The sequence below is a fragment of the Fistularia commersonii genome, chromosome 16 (assembly GCF_037954325.1).
Source record: "Fistularia commersonii isolate RoL2024-O1a breed Wild chromosome 16, RoL_Fcom_v1.0, whole genome shotgun sequence".
Lineage (NCBI taxonomy): Eukaryota > Metazoa > Chordata > Actinopteri > Syngnathiformes > Fistulariidae > Fistularia > Fistularia commersonii.
The window spans coordinates 513,476-532,840 of NC_141299.1; the positions used below are offsets into that span (position 1 = coordinate 513,476).

At 42.2% G+C, this 19,365-nt stretch overlaps 1 protein-coding gene across 14 annotated transcripts in view; it reads left to right on the plus strand.

Moving 5' to 3' along the window:
* The first annotated feature begins 1,478 nt into the window (after positions 1–1,478).
* Positions 1,479–19,365, plus strand: part of sgip1a (SH3GL interacting endocytic adaptor 1a) — a 65,353-nt gene continuing 47,466 nt past the window's right edge. For 4 of the 14 annotated variants that reach the window (XM_086161398.1, XM_086161402.1, XM_086161409.1 and 1 more), the window contains exons 1-2: positions 1,479–1,572; positions 5,180–5,224. In XM_086161398.1, the coding sequence (XP_086017524.1) occupies positions 1,530–1,572; positions 5,180–5,224 (88 nt within the window). In that variant the 5' untranslated portion in view covers positions 1,479–1,529. Of the gene's footprint in view, positions 1,573–4,286; positions 4,536–4,858; positions 5,225–19,365 lie in introns of those variants that run through there. The other 10 variants (XM_086161399.1, XM_086161411.1, XM_086161404.1 and 7 more) reach the window with 8 other exon arrangements.

The following is a 19,365-nucleotide window of genomic DNA, read 5'->3' on the forward strand; positions in this document are numbered from 1 at the left end:
TGCGATCGACTGATAGATCGACGAATTGAGTGCCCTGCTACAGATGGATACATATCTATAGAGCGTCAGTGCAAATACACCTCTACAAGTATAAAGAGCAGCATTTGGAGATGAACGGAGCACCAGAATTATAAGCAATGTGTGCTTAGATATCCTAGTTGGATTCCCACAGGGGGCCTTTCAGTGTGGGGTTCCTCAGGGTTCTCCGGGTTCCTCCCATAGTCCAAACACAAAAAAGGGGTTCACTGCCGACCCTACATTGACCAGATGTGCCAATGAGTGGATAAATGGTTGTACTGATTGTCCCTGTATGTGGGCCTGTGATGGCTGCTCCAGGGTAAAACCCGCTTCTCTCCCAATGAGGAGAGGGGAGAAGCTCCAGCCCCCACATTGCAGAGTGAAGGATGAGCGTATGAGTTGTGAATGAGTGAAAATCTGCATATTTATTTATTTGCATAATCAATCCTCAAAGCTGTTCTGCAACATTGCGGTTCTGTATGAAACAGGTGTCAAAAATGTCACAAATTTGGAAACATTTTGTCATAGGACAGAGTTGCTACCATTCTTTTGGCATATGAATAATTGCAGCTGCTGAATGGATAAAATGTAGGATGATATCTTCAGTGGAAACATAGTCAAATAGCAATAAAATATCATACTGAGAAAAAGGCAGATGTTGAGCACAGACTGAGAATTGGAGCAGGTCCTCCCTCTTAAACTGTCATTGGTAAAAGTGAACAGTAGATGACACCACAGGTTCCTCTCAGTGACGGGCTCCTCAAAGGTAGACCAACTTGCAGGCATTCAAGACAAGATAAGATAAGATAAGATAAGATAAGATAAGATAAGATAAGATAAGATAAGATAAGATAAGATAAGATAAGATAAGATAAACAACAACATCAACAACAAGGATAAGAATAGACAACAGAATGGAAGAAAAAAGACAGCAAGGGTGAGAATAGACAACCAAAATGACAACAACGATAAGAACAGAAACAGTGTGACAATAGCAATGACAAAAAAAATAGGATGTGAATGGACTGAGACACCAACAAGGATAAAAACAAACAACGGAGTTAGGGCATGATACATGTGAATAAGTGAGGTAGGTATCATTATGTTATCATAATTCATGAAAGTACAACGATCTAATTTGTCAAAATGATGTTTTTTAGTTTGACCCTTGGGATCACCTTTAGTGTTCACTAGATTTCTGCAAGTGATGTGACTGAATCCCCTTGAAGTGCAAATACCTTCATACAACAATGTGACAGAAGTGTTGAAGTCACCCTGATCTGGGTGCACCTCAGTCCCTGACACGTGCACCTCAGTCCCGCTCCTCTCAGGGCATCATTACTATTACTGACAGGGAGTGTGTTCGGCTGTTACGCTCTGTGCAGGTACTTGCATCAGTAGCACCTCAATGCAGCAGTGTCCTTGGATATTCCTCCACCTCCTCTCCCTCTCCTATGCCTTTCTCACTCACCTGTTTTTCTGGATTGTACTAGCCATGGAGAGAGGTCTAAATGGCTGAAGAGTTGTGCACCGGCTGGTTTCAGATAATTGCAGGTAGGATGAATCTAACGCCTTTCTTACACTTCTAGATGTGGATCATCTGCATGGCCGAATCAAGGTTGCCACTCCTTGTCCCTTTCCATCTTTGCTTATATCCCTGGAGTTAGGCAAGATTAAGCTAAACGATGGATGGGAAATGTGCTGTGTGCATCATGTAAGTGGTTATATAATAATAATAATAATAATAATAATAATAATAGTAATAATAAAAATAATAATAATAATTCTGCACTGGAGAGTGTGTCTATTGAAATGGTTCATCAGCAGATAAGCAAATTAAGGACTTTAGAACCACTAAACCACTATCTATCTATCTATCTATCTATCTATCTATCTATCTATCTATCTATCTATCTATCTATCTATCTATCTATCTATCTATCTATCTATCTATCTATCTGATATTGGCAGTTTTAACAATGGAAATTCAGTTTTTATTATTGCATTAATGATATGTAGGTCAAAATATTACACCTACGTTCTAATTAATAATAATGGTAATAATAATAATAGAAATAATAATAATAATAACAACGATAATAACAATAATAACTATTATCATTATTGTAATAAAAATTTTATACACACAATGTACACACAACGATCATCATATATTCTTTAGCCACTCAAAATTACAACTGTATGTTGTAAAATAAAAACAGGTAATGACAAGTCCATAAAAGAAAATCCCATTTAAGGGAAATTTTAAAAAATGACAATATTCTATACAAAAACTTGTACAAAGTTATATATGCAATCTCCAATTATTATATGTTTGTGCATAAATACACTATTTATGTATACTTTATATATATCATTTAAATTCTATTTGTTATTGTTGTCATATTTGGCAAATACTATACATTCATATTATGTATATTGATATTATATATATTGAATATATTGTATTGTAATCATTCTTCTTGAGGATAAACTGTGCAAGACTTTATTCACGCGGCTCCGCGCCCACTGCTCCAAAATGCAGCTTATAAGGCATTAGGCTTTATTTAGCAAATCGCCCTTCCTCCTGTCCTATTCTGCACTCATTTAGCAGACATTACACCGTTAGTGAGTTGCTGCTAATATCAATACTGGCTCGCACAAATAATTTTTGCCAGACAAAGTCAGAATAGAAAAATGAATATCAGCATGAGAGTTTTTATATTTTGGTGTAGCCAGGAAAGATTACGTAGGATAAGTTGTTGATAATGTAGAATATCAATGACATCATGTCATTTAGAAGCAAAGCATCCATGTGGAGTATCTTTCCAACAAACACAAATAGAATCTGATGCCACTGGGCCATTAGGGAGGTTCACAACAGCCCAACAACCTTGACAAACACTGCTATTCCCACGTAATCTGTCCAGACATGTGCCTAGATGAACACTAGATGGCAGGAAAGGGGAAGAAGCTGCTCGAGGGAGGCCAGGGAGAAGTGATTTTGAGGAGGTGAGGAACGGTTATGTGGAGAGAACATGAATGATGAGGTAGACAAGGCCACAAAAGCGATGAATGATGCATTAAAATGAGGAGAGTCTGGTGTAGTCTGTTAATGGAGTTTTGGAGCGCAGGGGGTAAAACATAAGAGGGTTAAAAATGGGGGGCAAGGTTGGAAGGTGGGGGCTTCCCCTGAGGGAGCATCTGCTGGGTGTTAAGATGAGGAGCTGAGCAGAAGGGGGCACTGGAGAGGAGGGAGGAGGAGAGTGACTGAAGCAGATTGATGAAAATAACAAGGTGGGAAAAGGGGGAAATTGGCAAATGAAAAGAGGAGATGGGATAAAAGATAAATAGACAACGTCTTGTGTGGGGGTTTTACCCCATGCCGTGAGTGTTTATGGAAAAATGACTACAGAAAGAGGAGGGCCAGAGATGTTAAGACAAACTGGGGAGGTGTTGGAGGACAAATGAGGATGACTATGGAGTAAAAAGCATTCATTTATGCGTTGATATGCATATTACATTATCCATCCAGAATGACTGGTCTTTCATGTATGTTTTTTTACTGTTAAATGTAGCCTACTTTTTTATTTTGTTTGAAACATTCCTGATAAAAACTCTTTTGATTGTCTTGATCTGAAATGAATAAATTAAATTCCTTTATTCTATTTGTTTTTCTTAATTTTATTTGTTTTTATTCACCCCTGCACCTGCATTCTGTGCGCTGCACACCAAGCTGCCCCTGTGTCAATACATATCCAAATGAACTGTGGATGGCAAAGTAAGACTTTCATTGTACAGGGAAACACATTTCCACAACATACACATGACAATAAACACTTTAAATCCTCAAATAGTGTAAAATTTCTATTGATAAATACATTCAAGATTCGAAGTATTTAATGTCATTTGCACAGTCGGGAAAGTTGTTTCCATGCAAAATTAAATTCTTACTACACTGACCACACTGAAGCTAAACACTATGATGGGGTGTTTATAGACAAAACAATAAATAAAAGGCAAATGGATATCTAAACCATTACCCGCATGGAGATGATATTTTTGAAGAATCCCTCACGTTTTTGACCGAATCCCTCACGTTTTTGACCAATAAAGAATTAGTTAATGAAGGAAAATAGTGGATAGATTGCTGATAATCACAATTATTGACGGGCCTTGGCGTTGCTTACAAATATCCCTCTGCATGACCCATGCGCTGCCGTGACGTCACAAAGATGGACGGCGGTCCCGGCTGCCGCCGTGCGGCGCGGCGGCCCAGATAGACCGGCCCGGGGCGAGGTATCGGCGGGAGGGAGGGACGGAAGGAGTGAAGGGTGGAGACGGGCGCGGATCGCATTCACACCGGTGCTCCGATGAGGGCAGGGGCGGCCGTGGGGGGAGACAACACTCCGGCTCGATTTCTGTGCGCTAGCATGATCCGTCCGCCGCCGGGCGTTATTGTCTGCGTCAGGGGGTAAAACTGTCATTCACCGATCGGGACACTGAAGTGACACAAGGTAGGGATTTTTAATAAAGAAAAAGATCCTCGCTTTTTTCAAATATGATACACATGTACAACTACAGCTTCTATCAAAAGTCCCTAAGAATATCCGATGGCGCGTAGTATGCTAACTGGGGTGTTTGTTGTGCGGGGTTACTCGTGAAGAACGCTCTTGGGGGGGGGAGGGGGAGGGCACGTGACTACGCGGGGAGCTCGTCTGATTGGCTAAGCTTTTCCGTGATGTCAACAAATGGGCTCACCGCCGCCCGTGTGTTTTAATTTATTTATTTTCCTCCAGTTAACTGCCCGCCTGCATCTAAGCATCCTCTGCTTGGTTAGGTTAGAGCCGCAGCAGCAGCAGCGGGAGCCGCAGCATCCATGGCTTAAAGCTCCAGCTCCGGCACCGAAGCTAACCCCCGAATAGGCCCCTTCACCTCCCCTCTCCCTCCTCGGCTAGTTGACAGGCGACGTCTGGGGGGTGTCGGACGCTGACAGTTAGCCAGGGCGTTAGCTACAAACACACACACACACACACACACACACACACACACACACACACACACACACACACACACACACACACACACATCAATTTTATCTCCTCATAGCTTCTTCTTCTCCTCCTCCACCATCACCACACGTCCACCGCTTTTATTCCAGGCTCCTTGGAAATAGAGGAATGCAAATCTGCAACCATGATGGAAGGTAAGAAGTCTTATTATTTGTTTCAAATGCCACGCTGTCCCTTCTATTTCCCCTGTTGTGATTCAGAGTAAGCTCCCCTCCTAGCACACACACACACATCCCCCTTGATGTCCTTGTCCTCTGGTGCTTCATTTGCTGGTGTGTGTGTTTGTGTGTGTGTGTTTGGGGAGGTTCAAGTGTCATAAGCTGTCCTGCTATTTTGAGTACATTCCAGTGGCCTGCACGTTACTTACCAGGAAATGTGCACTAGCTTTGCATGTCCTCCACAATGGTGAGGCTAATTGAGCCGTGTGTACCTTTTGTGAGCTTGAGTCTACATGTAGCCACCCCCACACACACATACACACCCTGAATCGTAAAGGATTATTCAGAGTTATTATGCAGGAGGGCTTATGTGTCCAGCTGGCTCACTTGTATAAATTCTCCTTGTACGTTACACTTTGACACACATGCGCGTAGATGGCTCTCACTGTGTGTCCTGTCTACATTTGCGTACATTTGTATCCGGCAGTTATTTGACAGATCCATTGCTGCTGGTTTCAATGCATGAGAAGGGGAAAAAAAAGAAGATAGATTATTTTTGTCTCCCTTTAAGTGATGACATCATGAGTAGGAAGGCCAGAGATGGAGGGATGAACCCCTGCAGCCCCGTGGTGGGCAAATAATAACCTCATCCAGTGGTGTACTGTTTTGACTCTTTCTTCACAATCATATATGATACCTCTGCGTCTTTTTTATTTAGACAATCTCAAAGATCTTCTATCTTCGTGAACCCTCCGACTCAGCTCAGGTCTCATGCAAGCAGTTTTCTTGATGTTGTTGGAAAATTATTAAATGTACTGGTCCCACACAGTGCACACACAGCAGGAGATGCGCATATTTTAATTTGTCTGTTTTAGCGTCCTTATTCCATAAGAGAAATATTAGGATGTTGCTGGAGCCTGCCTGTCTCTTTGGAGTCATTAATAACTCAACGCTGGTGTGTCTGTTGTTGAGGAAGAACCTCATCTAATGAGGAAGAACCCCATTAGCATGTGTTTGTGTCTGTTGCCATGTCACTTTTATCCACATCCAGACTAAAAGGCTTGTGTTGATTCCCTCCTTGTCTTTGCCTGAGACTCAGACATGTTGCCTCATGTTGTCAGCCGGTAATCTTAAAATGGAATTTGCATTATGATTTTTACCCAAAGGTTTTGGTCGAGACAATCAAATGGACATGAAGAGTGCAGAGTATCTCATTTATCACTCTGCAGTATACTAAATACTTTCATGCTGCATTGTTTAGTTAAATAGTCTTGATATTACCAAAAAATACTAGATGTTTTGAAGAGAATGTCAGAGAAGCAAGACTGAGATGGTTGGGACATGTACAGAGGAAGGATAGTGAATATGCTGGTAGACGGATGCTGGAATTGGAGGTCTAGAGGAAGACCAAAGAGAAGATTTATGGACCCAGTGAGAGAGGATATGACGGTAGTTGGTATGAAAGTGGAGGATACAGAGAATAGGGTTAGATCGAGAAGGTTGATTCACTGTGGTGCCCCCTGAAGGGAAAAAGCCCAAAGGAGAAGAAAGAAGATTAAATAAAATGATAGTCAATGTTCAACATCCTGTCAGAAGTATATATTGTAATAGAGGAAATCTCCTTAATGATAGGACAGCACACTTGCCTTTCACTAACGGTCTCTGCCAGGTTGTAGGTAAAAGTAGCGGCGAAGGAGGGGAAAAAAGCAGCTTCCCTTCCATTTGAGTGGCACGTATGGGCTTAGTATGGGCTGCATGAGGTAGGATTACACTCAGGTGTTAAAATTGGAAGCTAATCCCGACTAGCTGTGCTTTTTAAAGCCACAACCAACGCGGGTGTCCCTGGGCTACATATGGCGGGACAATGCCAGCCGATAACCAGGGGTTCACCTTCAAAGTTTTGGGGCATTTGTCAAAGAGTTTACAGAGGCGTCATGCCAAACGAGGTGTTCAGTAATCCCTGACCTCTAAACGACATTGAGCACGAGGAGACAATTCCCTGCCACGAACACAAAACTGACATTTCTGGTAGCACTTCTCTGGATTGGTTTAGACAGAGTAAGCCAGGGTTGTCAAACTCATTTCTCATCGCGGGCCACCTACGGCCTAGGTAGATGTCAAGTGGGCCGGACCATTAAAATAATAGCATACTCAGCAATAAATAACCAAAATATCATGTCTTTCCTCTGTTTTGGAGTGAAGAAGTAAATGGACATTTGGAAAATCTTGGAATTTAATGAACAATCCTTTCACAAAACATTTCCTGAAACACCTCATATTTCCTTTGACAAAAGTGCAATTTACTTCTATCATTCACATGTATGCATTGCAATCATGTGATCACGCGATCCCACTGATCATACAAAGGCACAAAACTTTAACAAGTAATTGGTATTGAAAAATATAGTAATGCACTTTAAGATTAAATGAGACTTATAAAGACAGGGATTTTTAAACCATTTACATATGTGCATATAAAATCTAAATTGAATCCCTGCCTACACCCTTCAAACTAAAAAGAGTGCTATTAAATGTGTAAGGATGAGAGTATTCACCTGTCCTGTAAATGTGTAAACTTCATACATGAAACATGCATACACGTGCAATACATACTGAAAATGTATGGAGTTGCATGAACAGTAGAATTCCATCATACTCCTTTGTAGTGAAGCTGGTAATTAATGTTAAATTGTGTATTTTTGCTAACAATTAGGTAGCTGGCTTTTACCGCTGCTTCACTGATTTCTCAGCTATGGGTGAAAATGTACCGCTGTTCCCTCAGACCCGCCAGCAATTCGTTGATCTTATCTCTTCTCAGTTGTCTTTGCAAGCTGTAATATTTTTCGCTCTGATGAGTCTCGTAGTGGCGCTGTATATTATAGTCCTTAAATACTGAAACTTGTTGCAAACACACCAAGCAGAAAGGTTTCCCATGCGTCTCCGTAAATAAATGGGACGTAGTCAATTTTTCTTTGAAAATTCTACACTCTTTAACTGCTTTTCTCTGTTTTGATAATGACATATTGGCCAGTGAGGGAGTAGCAGAGAGGTAGAGAAAACAACATAACAAGCAGCAGGTGGTACATTGATAAAGTCTGCTGATTGGTCTGTCTCAGTGATGCGGATTGTCGTCTACTCTGACCAAAATAATGTGCCCCCTAGCGGAAAATTCACGAATTGCATTTAATCAAAAAAAAAAAAATCCTTGTCTTTTATGCATTTTTTCACTTTCAAATTATGCGCGCTGCGGGCCTGGTTGAACCCCTTTGCGGGCCCGCGGGCTATATGTTTGACACCGCTGAAGTAAGTGCTGCTCTGTTCAATGCACAACACAGTGCCGTAGTGATATCATTCTGAGTAGCAGGTGTGTGTGTGTGTGTGTGTGTGTGTGTGTGTGTGTGTGTGTGTGTGTGTGTGTGTGTGTGTGTGTGTGTGTGTGTGTGTGTGTGTGTGTGTGTGTGTGTGTGTGTGTGTGTGTGTGTGTGTGTGTGTGTGTGTGTGTGTGTGTGTGTGTGTGTGTGTGTGTGTGTGTAAGGAGAGTCTGCTCTGCTGCAGGAGAAGTTTACTCAGCTCTTCAGAAGGTAACGGTGCGTGGGATCCCCATGGAACATCAGGCTGACAGAAGTAGCTGAAATTTAAAAATCCCTCATTTTAATAGGGAACATGGAACTTTAGAAAATGTATCTATTATTAAGGTATCGTGATCATGCTGGATCATCTGCTCTTCAATTCACCCTGTTACTTTCCGCTTGTAGTTGATGGATGGATCACCTGATACGCATCCACGTCTACAATCCAGACTTCCCAGAACCCAAACATTTCCCATTTTGGACACGACCTTTCGTCTTTGAGCGTAACATACAGTATGAAGCAGCACAGAGATTTACCAGGCGGGTGAATTACAATGAGCTAACCTCGCACATGTTCCTGACACAGATGAAGCTGCAGTGAAGCAAGTAAGTCATCAGTGTCGGTGACTCCATCATATAATTTTGGATTAGAAATGTCCGTGTCAAGCAGCGCAGAGCCGTAGATGTACGGTCTGTTTTTATCCCTATCGCTAGCACTAGCTGTCCGACCGAATCACAGCAAGGCTGGGGACGAGTATTCAGACGTTGCCAGACTGACATTTGAATAAACCCCTACCTGGAAAGCAGCAGGGGTCAGTGAGGACATCAGACCATATGGCAGAGCCACTATGCTCTTGTAATAGTTCGTTGTTTCACGTTGTGTTAAACTGTAACATAATAGGTCTTTGTGATAAGGACTATCTAACAGTATGTGTGTGAATAAAGTAGCTTCACTAAGAAGCTACTGAAATGAATGAAGCAATTGAGTTTCCGTTAATAGGACTTGCTCTGGTTGTCAGCAGCAACACTATGTTTCTGTGCTCTTTCTTGTAGGATGATGGTTTTCAGTATCACAAAAGGAGATGCTTGGAAAACCTAAGTGCCATGATGTAAAGATTTTCAGCCGCTCTCCTCTAAAGGCCCGCTGACGCACACAAATACTGAGTCAGGGTCACATTTTCCAGTTTCCACTTTCAAAGTGTCATTTGGAGAATCAGTATTACGTAACGCAAACTCAAACTTAATCAAACAGCATGTTGCTATGGCAATACTGATACTATTGAAATATATTTGCGGGTGTCACACCATGTGCAACTGTGGAATCACCACCCATGCCATGTAAATTACAGCTAATCACCTGCTCCATCTTTACCAATGCATTGTCTTTGAAGTCCCAGCAAAACGCACTCACCTCTGCTAACATTCAGTTACCATGGTAATGACCATGAGGCTGAGTCATTTGTGTTTTGAGCAGGGCAGAGACTCCCAAGAGCGGTTCTTTATTCTCCTGGATAAATAGGGTTTTTGTGTGTTTGTGTTTTGGTTGGGCTGACCAACAGATGGTGTTTAGGGGTGCACCGGGCACAGCCCTATTTTATGGATATACTGTTTTTTTGCCGTTTTTGCAAACCTGAATCGAATGTCTTTCCTTTGGCCTAAATGCGAAATAATAAGCAATGTGGGATAATGCATCACAAACAACCCAGATAGCCTTGAAGAGATTTCATTAGGGCATAAAAGAGAGCAGCTGGACTTGTGCAGAAATGAAAAGCAGCAGACAGACTGCTTCTCAATGCCATACATTGAATAAACTTGATATCCCTTCCATTTTCCTTTGTACTCTTTCAGTTTAGCTGCTAGTTTTGGCGTGGTAAGTCATCTTTTCATGCCAGCCGACGTGCACACCGTTCAAACTTAAGTCTACTTGGCTGTCAGGAAGCAGCCACTCCAAGAAAGGGCTATAATTGATTTACCAGTAAACACAAACACAGCGCTGAGAGATTCTGCTGTTATTTCTAGAGCTGAGCCAAGGCATCCTATGTAGCTATGGAGACTGGATTGGACATTGGTATCTGACCTCTACTGTCATACCGTCTATTGGGTTATTTTGCGACCGCCAATGATCATTGCATCCAGAGATTTATCACTACTGACTGACGTTTTCCCTGGACTCGCCGAAGAAGAAGGAGTAGAAGTGGGTGGTTGTACGTCATCCACGGGAGCAGTTTTAGATGTACTGTAACGCTTTGCTTCAGTCACTGTTCTTTACTCTGTCATCTGTGAGATATGAGCTTTACTTTAAATAGTTTTGGTTAAAGGAGCAGCCAACCATCAGCCAACCATCAATTCAAGTAACGTCACCAGTAGCGATGTCATCGCAGCAAACCAGTACCTCTCATAGGTAAGATGCAATGATGAATACGCTCCTATTTTGGATTCCGATTCCGATTTGGATTTCGATTCCAGTCAATATTCATCTTTCAGTATTAATGTTGAAAAAAATTTAAATATCATTCCCTCTGCGCAGCCTCTTTGCCTGGAATCATGTCACCTTTGCACCAGTGCTGTCTGTTACTTGTAATCTACAGGTAATCTAATGGATGTGACATGCCTTGATGTGAACGTCCGTGCGTCATGTATTTTCGTCAAGTTTAATCTGAAAGGTGGCCCAGCGGTCAGCCTTTCAACCTCACAGCATGAGGGTCCATGGTTGGATTTCAACAGTGGACCTTCCTATGCGGAGCCTCCTGCGGAGGTTCACTGAAGAACCTAAATTGGCCAATGACAGCTGAGATCCGTTCCTGAAGTGCAGGATAAGGGGTGTGGATAATGAATGGATGGGCTTTGTTGAATTATTCCAGCATTTTGGCAGAAGCAATGATTTTAACGCTTTAAACGTCTGTTTCAAAGCATGCATATCTATTATGATGATTTACGCAAAGAATTTGAAGAAGTCTAATCGTTTTTTTACATTTTATTATTTGACACAGATGGGAACCGCATAGAACACGTTTTCTTAACTGCTTCATAAAAAAAAAAATCAAAATTCCAAAGTGAATCGGGAAGACTTTTCAGTACAAACATAAGTTGGTACTTCCTTTGAATTAGAAAAAGCAAGCAGGATAATATGATTTGTGTTGAGCAGGGGATTTAACTCAAGGAAGGGTTGCATCTCTACATGTAAACAAGTGATATTAAATATTCATGATCTTTCTATTACGGGGCTACAGGGCTGATAGGTGTGTTGAGCAGACTGAAAGTAAACTGCATGGAAGCTGACGCGCAGCCATTAATCATTTAGAATAAACAAAAGTCAAAGAGAGGAAGTCCCAGCCTTGCCGTCTTTTCTCATTAGAAAATAACTCAGCAGTTTTGTTTACATGCCACGCTGACAATAAACAAAAACAAACACAAAGATACGATTCATTCACTGCGCATTTGTGTGTGTGTCTTCCTCTGAAAATGTGGTTGAGTCAGAGGAAGGCTCATTGTAGGATGTGTCACAGTAGAATGGGCCCATTGTGGCTCTCTTTGACAATACCTTTGACACAGACCCAAATGAACTTTTGCTGGAACACACACACAGACAGGGATGGAGACTCAGTAGAGGAGGCATGGGCAGAATTTTTTTGCTTCTCTCTCAACACTCCCATCTTTCTTGGTTTCATTCATAGAAAAAGCCCCTTTAAGCCCGTCCAAAGACTGTCTTCTCCTGTTTGCAGACACACCCTGTCTCGCACATTATGTAACATGCCGCCGATTCCGAACCAGGTTTGTGTAATCCTGTGGCATTAGGGCAACGGCGACGTTTGCCTGCAGTGAAATGAAACTGAACCCAATGCTGCTGACAGGGGACAAAGAGGTTTGTGGAGGACCTTGTTGGGATGTGTAGATGGAGGTGCAATAAGTGTAACATAAAACACATGATTTTGCAAATAATACAGGTGAATAAGAGGGTGAAAAGTTGTACGCCTGTGATGTTTGATTATAAAATTTCTTCACTGATATCAACTGTTTCTGTGAATGTGTTATTTAGTTTGCCACTATCCATTCATAGATATTGCCATCAAGAGGGTGGTTTAGGACAATTAAGGCAAAAACAAACAGCTTGAAAAACAAATTTTAACCCAGAGTGGTCATTGCACTAAATTCGGCACAACCCTGGACACTCGAAACGCACATACAGTACAATGCAATAAACCCTTTTTTTTTCCCCACTTTTCACTTTTTAACTTTTTTTTCATTTTACATATTTATCAACTTATTCTTCTAAATTTATTTATTTCTTCTAAATTTATTTATTTCTTCTTCTTTTGAATGATCTGTACAGGTTGGCAAAACAGAGAGTTAAAGATGGAAAGGATTTACAACAGGTCCGGATGATTAAGGACAGAGAGGGAAATGTATTGACTGATGCTAGAAGAGTGATGGGAAGATGGGAAGATGGGAAGATGGAAAGAGTACTTTGAAGAGCTGATGAATGTGGAAAATGAAAGAGAGGCAAGGGTAGAAGAGGGGACTATTGTAGACCACAAAGTAGCACAAATTAATAAAAGTGAAGTGAGGAAGGCATTGAAGAGGATGAAGAGTGGAAAAGCAGTTGGTCCTGATGATATACCTGTGGAGGTGTGGAAGTGTCAAGGAGAGGCAGCGGTAGATTTTCTGACTATATTATTCAACAGGATCTTAGAGAGTGAGAAGATGCCTGAAGAATGGAGACAAAGTGTGATGGTGCCTATTTTTAAGAATAAAGGGGATGTGCAGAATTGTGGCAACTGTAGAGGGATAAAGTTGATGAGCCATACAATGAAGTTATGGGAAAGAGTAGTGGAAACTAGACTGAGAGCAGAAGTCACCATTTGTGAACAGCAGTATGGCTTTATGCCTAGGAAGAGTACCACAGATGCAGTATTTGCGTTGAGAATGCTGTGCATGTGACAGGGTGCCAAGAGAGGAGCTCTGGTATTGTATGAGGAAGTCTGGAGTGGCAGAGAAGTATGTTAGACTGGTGCAGGACATGTATGCTAGCTGTGAAACACTGGTACGGTGTGCTGTAGGGGTAACAGAGAAGTTCAAGGTGGAGGTGGGACTCCATCAGGGATCAGCTCTGAGCCCCTTCTTGTTCGCAATGGTGATGGATAGGCTGATAGATGAGGTTAGACAGGAATCCCCATGGACCATGATGTTTGCGGATGATATTGTGATCTGTAGTGAGAGCAGACAACAGGTAGAGGAAATTCTAGAGAGGTGGAGGTATGCTCTGGAAAGGAGAGGAATGGAAGTTAGTCGCAGCAAGACAGAATATATGGGTGTGAATGAGAAGAGCTCGGGTGGAACGGTGAGGCTACAGAGAGTGGAGATCAAGAAGCTGGAGGATTTCAAGTACTTAGGGTCAACAGTCCAGAGCAACGGAGAGTGTGGAAAAGAGGTGAAGAGACAGGTCCAAGCAGGTTGGAATGGGTGGAGAAAAGTGTCAGGGGTACTGTGTGATAGAAGACTTTCAGCCAAAAGGAAAGGTGTGCAAGACAGTGGTGAGACCAGCGATGATGTATGGACTAGAAACTGTTACAATGACCAAAAGACAGCAGGCAGAACTAGAGGTTGCAGAGATGAAGATGTTGAGGTTCTCTTTGGGAGTCACCAGGATGGATAGGATCAGGAATGAGTCTATCAGAGGAACACCACATGTTCGATGTTTTGGAGAGAAGGTCAGAGAAGCCAGACTGTGATGGTTCGGTCATGTACAGAGGAGGGATAGAGAATATATTGGTAGACGGATGCTGGAATTGGAGCTGCCAGGCAAGAGGTCTCGAGGAAGACCAAAGAGAAGATTTATGGACGAGAGAGGTGAGAGAAGGGAGAGGATATGAAGGTAGTTGGTGTGAGAGAGGAGGCTACAGGGTTGATGAAGAAAGTTGACTCGCTGTGGCGACCCCTGACGGGAAAAGCCGAAAGAAAAAGAATAAGAAGAAGAATCAATTTATTCTTCTAGTTGTTATTTATATTTTTTATATTGTTGGTCATTTTTTATATTGTTAGTCTTATATTTTTTCTTTCTTATACCTCTGTTCGGTGTAATGACGATAAAGGCCTTGAATCCTTTAATATATATGTGTTTATATCAATCCCTGAAATTTCCCCACACTGTATGACAAACAAGCAGGACTTAAAACCGTCTTAATCCACAGCCTAGAACTGCTCTGGCCTCCCGTAGCCACACAGAGATTAGAAGATCCTGCTGTCAAACAGTGGGAGGGGGATGATGTCAGAGATGTTGGCTCTAATTTAATCAGGGGAGTTTTTGTCATTGGAGGATGGCGGTAGTGCCAGTGTCCTCTTTGACAAAAAGCCATCCTGGCGCGAACAAACTAATAAATGAGAAATCTGTCTAAAAGAATGGGGGAAATGTAGAACTACATACATATTTCTAGAGCCAGCTGATTAAATATGTGCTTCTGTCCTCAACAACCATACCTTGGCCAGTCATCTTAAAATAATTATGGGATGTCAAAGATAAAGATGAGTCGTAGCCTGTTGCTCCTCTAACTAGAGACAACAAATCTGAGCATGTCCAAAGTTTAGGATGTTCCTCAACCAATGGAAATACAGCGAGAAACGATGGATTAAGCCACATGAAGACCAGAAGTTCTTGGTTCAGTTCCAGTGCCTGGTTAAAACCCAACCCCCTAACTACTCCCAGGGCGCCGCTCCAGTGGCTTCCCACTGCTCTGGGTTCATCCATGATGGGTGAAACGCCGAGAATAATTCTCCTACAGAAAAAAAGACAAAAAAACTAAGGCAGGGTAGATTACAGAATGTAGAAACATCTGGACATTCCCACAACTCATTTCAGTTGGTGCTGTTTCCAACTGGTCACGTCAGGTCGAGTGCGCTGTTTACCAGTGTGACATCATCCATGTACCTCTCATGGATCTGCGAGACATTTTTTTCCCAGCATGTCCTTCTGTTTTTGTTTTGGTGGCTTAGTGCTTGGTTTGAGTTGCAGCGTCACCAACCACATTCGGTGCAGAGGGTTTTAGACAGGCAATCGTGGTAAACTGTAAAGAAGCAACGGGTAACCCCATTTTGTTGAATTTGCCGGTGTCAGAAAAGGAGTGGCCACCTGTTGGATGACCAAACTGCTCATTTCACCACCAAACTCCAAATTCATGCACAATGGGCACGTGGTGGGTATTCATTTTGGATCACGACCTGAATTCGAATCCCTGGAGAGTGTCTCCTGGAAAAAAAAGAATAAACACTCGAGTCGGACAGAAGAACTGTCTGCCTGGTGGATGCGGTGAGTGGGCCATGTCGCCCCTGCAGCTTCAAGGACTGCATCCACTGCAAAGCTGATGGGAGGGAACAAGGGAGGAAAAAGAAAAGTCTATTTTCAACTACAAAGACGACCATTGGTGAAAATATGTTTTGCCCCTTCTTTTTGTGTCGCTTCCAGTGTGTCACCTGGGTTTTTGTTATAGTACACATGTTCTCCCCTTTTCTGTGTGACTTTCCTCTAGGGTTCTCAAGTTTGTTCTCATATTTCATTAACATGCAAAGGCTTCACTGGAGACCCTGAATTGTCCAGATGTTGGTTTACTTGCATGCTTCTGTGAAGGAAAGGGTGAATAGTTGTATGTATCTGTAGGACATGTATGAGAGGGTGACTGGTTGTATGTCATGTGAAAGGTCGAAGGCGAACCCTGCCTTTCAACCAATGACAGCTGGAAAGGTGACTTTGGGTGCAGGATAAGCGGAATAGATAATAAATTAATTAATTACAAACTTATGAGATGTGTTGTAGTCCTGAGTTACCACTTGGACCATCCGTCATCTGCTGCTTATCCTGCACTCGGCGTCATCAAAGGGATGCTGGAGCATATCCTAAATGTCTTTTGGCCACACCCGGGACTGGTTGTCAGTCAATCCAGGGCCACATATATAGACAAACAACTATTTGACTTGCCCATTCGGGGTGATTTTCCCAAATGTTTTTCCAAATAACTTTTTTTTGATTGTGGGAGGAAACCGGAGGAAACCCACACAGACATGTGAAGAACATTCAAACTCCACACAGAGGGGTCCCCTTGTCATAATCGAACCAGTGTCCTTTGTTCTGTGAGGCTGAAGCGCCACCATGCTGCCCACCACTTGGACCACTTCACTATAATTATTAAAAGCCCTCTCCGATATCAGCATGTTTCCTCAAATTTGTTGTTGCCTCCATTGAGTAGATTAGCCAGTCAGGACTCGCCTCTGGTTGTCAATGAACCTTCCTGTACGTGAAAGCGTCCAAATAGCATTCCTCTTTCCGCAGTGTTGTGCGTGAGGCAGCAGCTCGGCGTGTATGGACCCGAGCCAGGCAAGAGCAAACAGATGTCAGTTTCAATCAGCAGAGGCTGCACGGGTCCAGTGACGCAGACGCGCAGCTACAGGAAGAGATTAGGAGCGTTTAGATTGGTCCTGGTGGTCGTTGGGAAATATAGCGATGCAGGAGGGGGTGAGAGGTTGCAGGACAGTAAAAGGGCAAGAGAGAGAGAGGGAGAATGAGTCCCAGAGATTGAAGTTCTGAGTTGTTGCGAGGTTGTGATTAAAAGAGAAAGAAGCGCCAGCTGTTCATGACACGGTTTCATGTTCTGTGCTGTTTACACGCTGAATTGAATAAGCTTGAGGCGCAACGTATTTGCGCCTTTGTGCACACGCGCTAAAGCCTTGACTGCATCAAGGATTCTGAAAAGAGCTGAGGCTGAACATCTCTCTCTGTCATGCTTGCGTGCAAAAAAAAAACTTGACCATTTGTACCTCAATGTTCATGAATCCAAATATGAGTGAAGCAGAAGATAGGAATCTTCCTAAACAGGGTCCTTTCAGACCATCTATGTTTTACTATATTTTTACTTAAATGTGAAAAACTATAGCCACTTTCAGAATTTCATTGTAGGAACTAAACATTTCTTGTCACTTCTGTTTTTTGTTGCAAGAAAACAGCTGACCAGTAAATGCAATAGTTCTTAAAAAATGTAAGCAGTCCGCAAGAAGTTTGCGGGAAGTAATGGTTGTGGCTTTTGACTTTCATCAAGTACCAACGCCATATACTGTAAGTTCCTGTGGAAACCTAAAAAGACCCTGCCTCAGAGTTGGAGCTAGAATGGTTCAAGGAACTAAGGTACTTGCTGTTTGAATGCATCAAGAAACTGACTTGTTCCCCTCAAAAGCTTCTGCAAAAAGTTCCTACATTGAGAAAGGGATTTATCTTGCTGTTAGCGATCATATTTTTTTGGGGGGGATCTTTCATTTGTGTCTACTTTCTCAGCAAGTTCACTCAGAACTAATAGTAAATGTCATATTGATATTAATCTGTCAAAAAATGTGCCAGGAAACAGAAATTGCCCCGCCTGATGGGCAAGAAAATGTAACAATAAGCAAGACAATTACCAGATAATGTGGATTTGAGGTTCTAGAGTATTCTTACTGCGTTCATCATTCGATTATTTGTGCTTTGTTGCTGACAAATAGGGCTAATGAATATTTTGATAAGTCATATCCTCCCATCCTGACAGACCCCTCGAGATAATTCATTAAAGTCATTTAATTAAAAAGATTAATCGCAAATAGATAAAACTTAAAAAAAAAATTTGTTTATGCTAACCAAGAGTAGCCACTGGTCTTGAATTTCTATCTTTCGGTCACTTCGCAGGCAGTGCAAGTTTATGATTGCATGCAGTGATGTGTCGTGGAGACGTGGTCTCTCTGGGTGTCATCGTCTCCGCAGAGATCAGATGAGTGACTCATGGCATATAGGATTTCATTAGCAGGCCTTGCACCGAACAGAGGACCCATTGATTTTTCACCTTATCAGCGAGCGGGGGGGAGAAGGGAGGCAGGGGGACATGGGATTTAGGTAACGTGGAAGCAGCACAGCGGTGAAAATAAACCACATGGCACACAGGAGTCATTCTACCAAGGAGCTCACGCAAACATCTCAACCATTTGTTTATCTATGACGAATCCCCACCGAGGATCTGCAATATTGTACCTGCCCGTGATTCATTTTCATACCAATAGAATTCAATACACCATTGTATTTATCACATGGGTGGGCAGAGGGAGGCTTCCTACCTAAGTGGAAATACTATAATCAGGATTGATGCAATGAAGTCACATAATCGATTTTTGGTTATGTTTCCCGTTTCTGCCCAGACAATAAAACTTTAAAGTTGCATTATGGTTGAGGGACACACGCAAGCCTAGGATGAAAGAGGAGAAAAAAAAGACAAGATGCAACATGGTGGAGGAAGGTAACAGCAGTGGCTGAAGTGCAATGAAAAATCCACTGGATATAAAGGTAGTTGTCTGGAACATTTTACTGAAGTTCCTGGGAGGCGTCAACTGGAGGAGACCCACGCTATTTGGAAAACATCAGTAACACCACTGATATAAGGAACCACATTAGCAGATGGCATGCTAAGCTAATGTTAGCCTCAGCTAACAATGAAAATTAAAGTAGACCCAGCGCCATCAAGAATGTTGGGTTAGGCTAGCTCGTTAAGATCCTGCGTTGATATGTGTCCAGTAAACAAATCTAATTGAATAGTAGACCGGTGAATCATAATCGAATCGTGAGGGCAGTGCAGATACACACCCTTAGTACTCACAAAGGATTTGTAACTTGGCCAATTTGTTTTTTTGTTTGTTTGTTTCAAGCCACAGAGCTTGTGACATCGGCAGTTGGCATTAGAGAATGCGTAGACAGCAATTTATACTGCA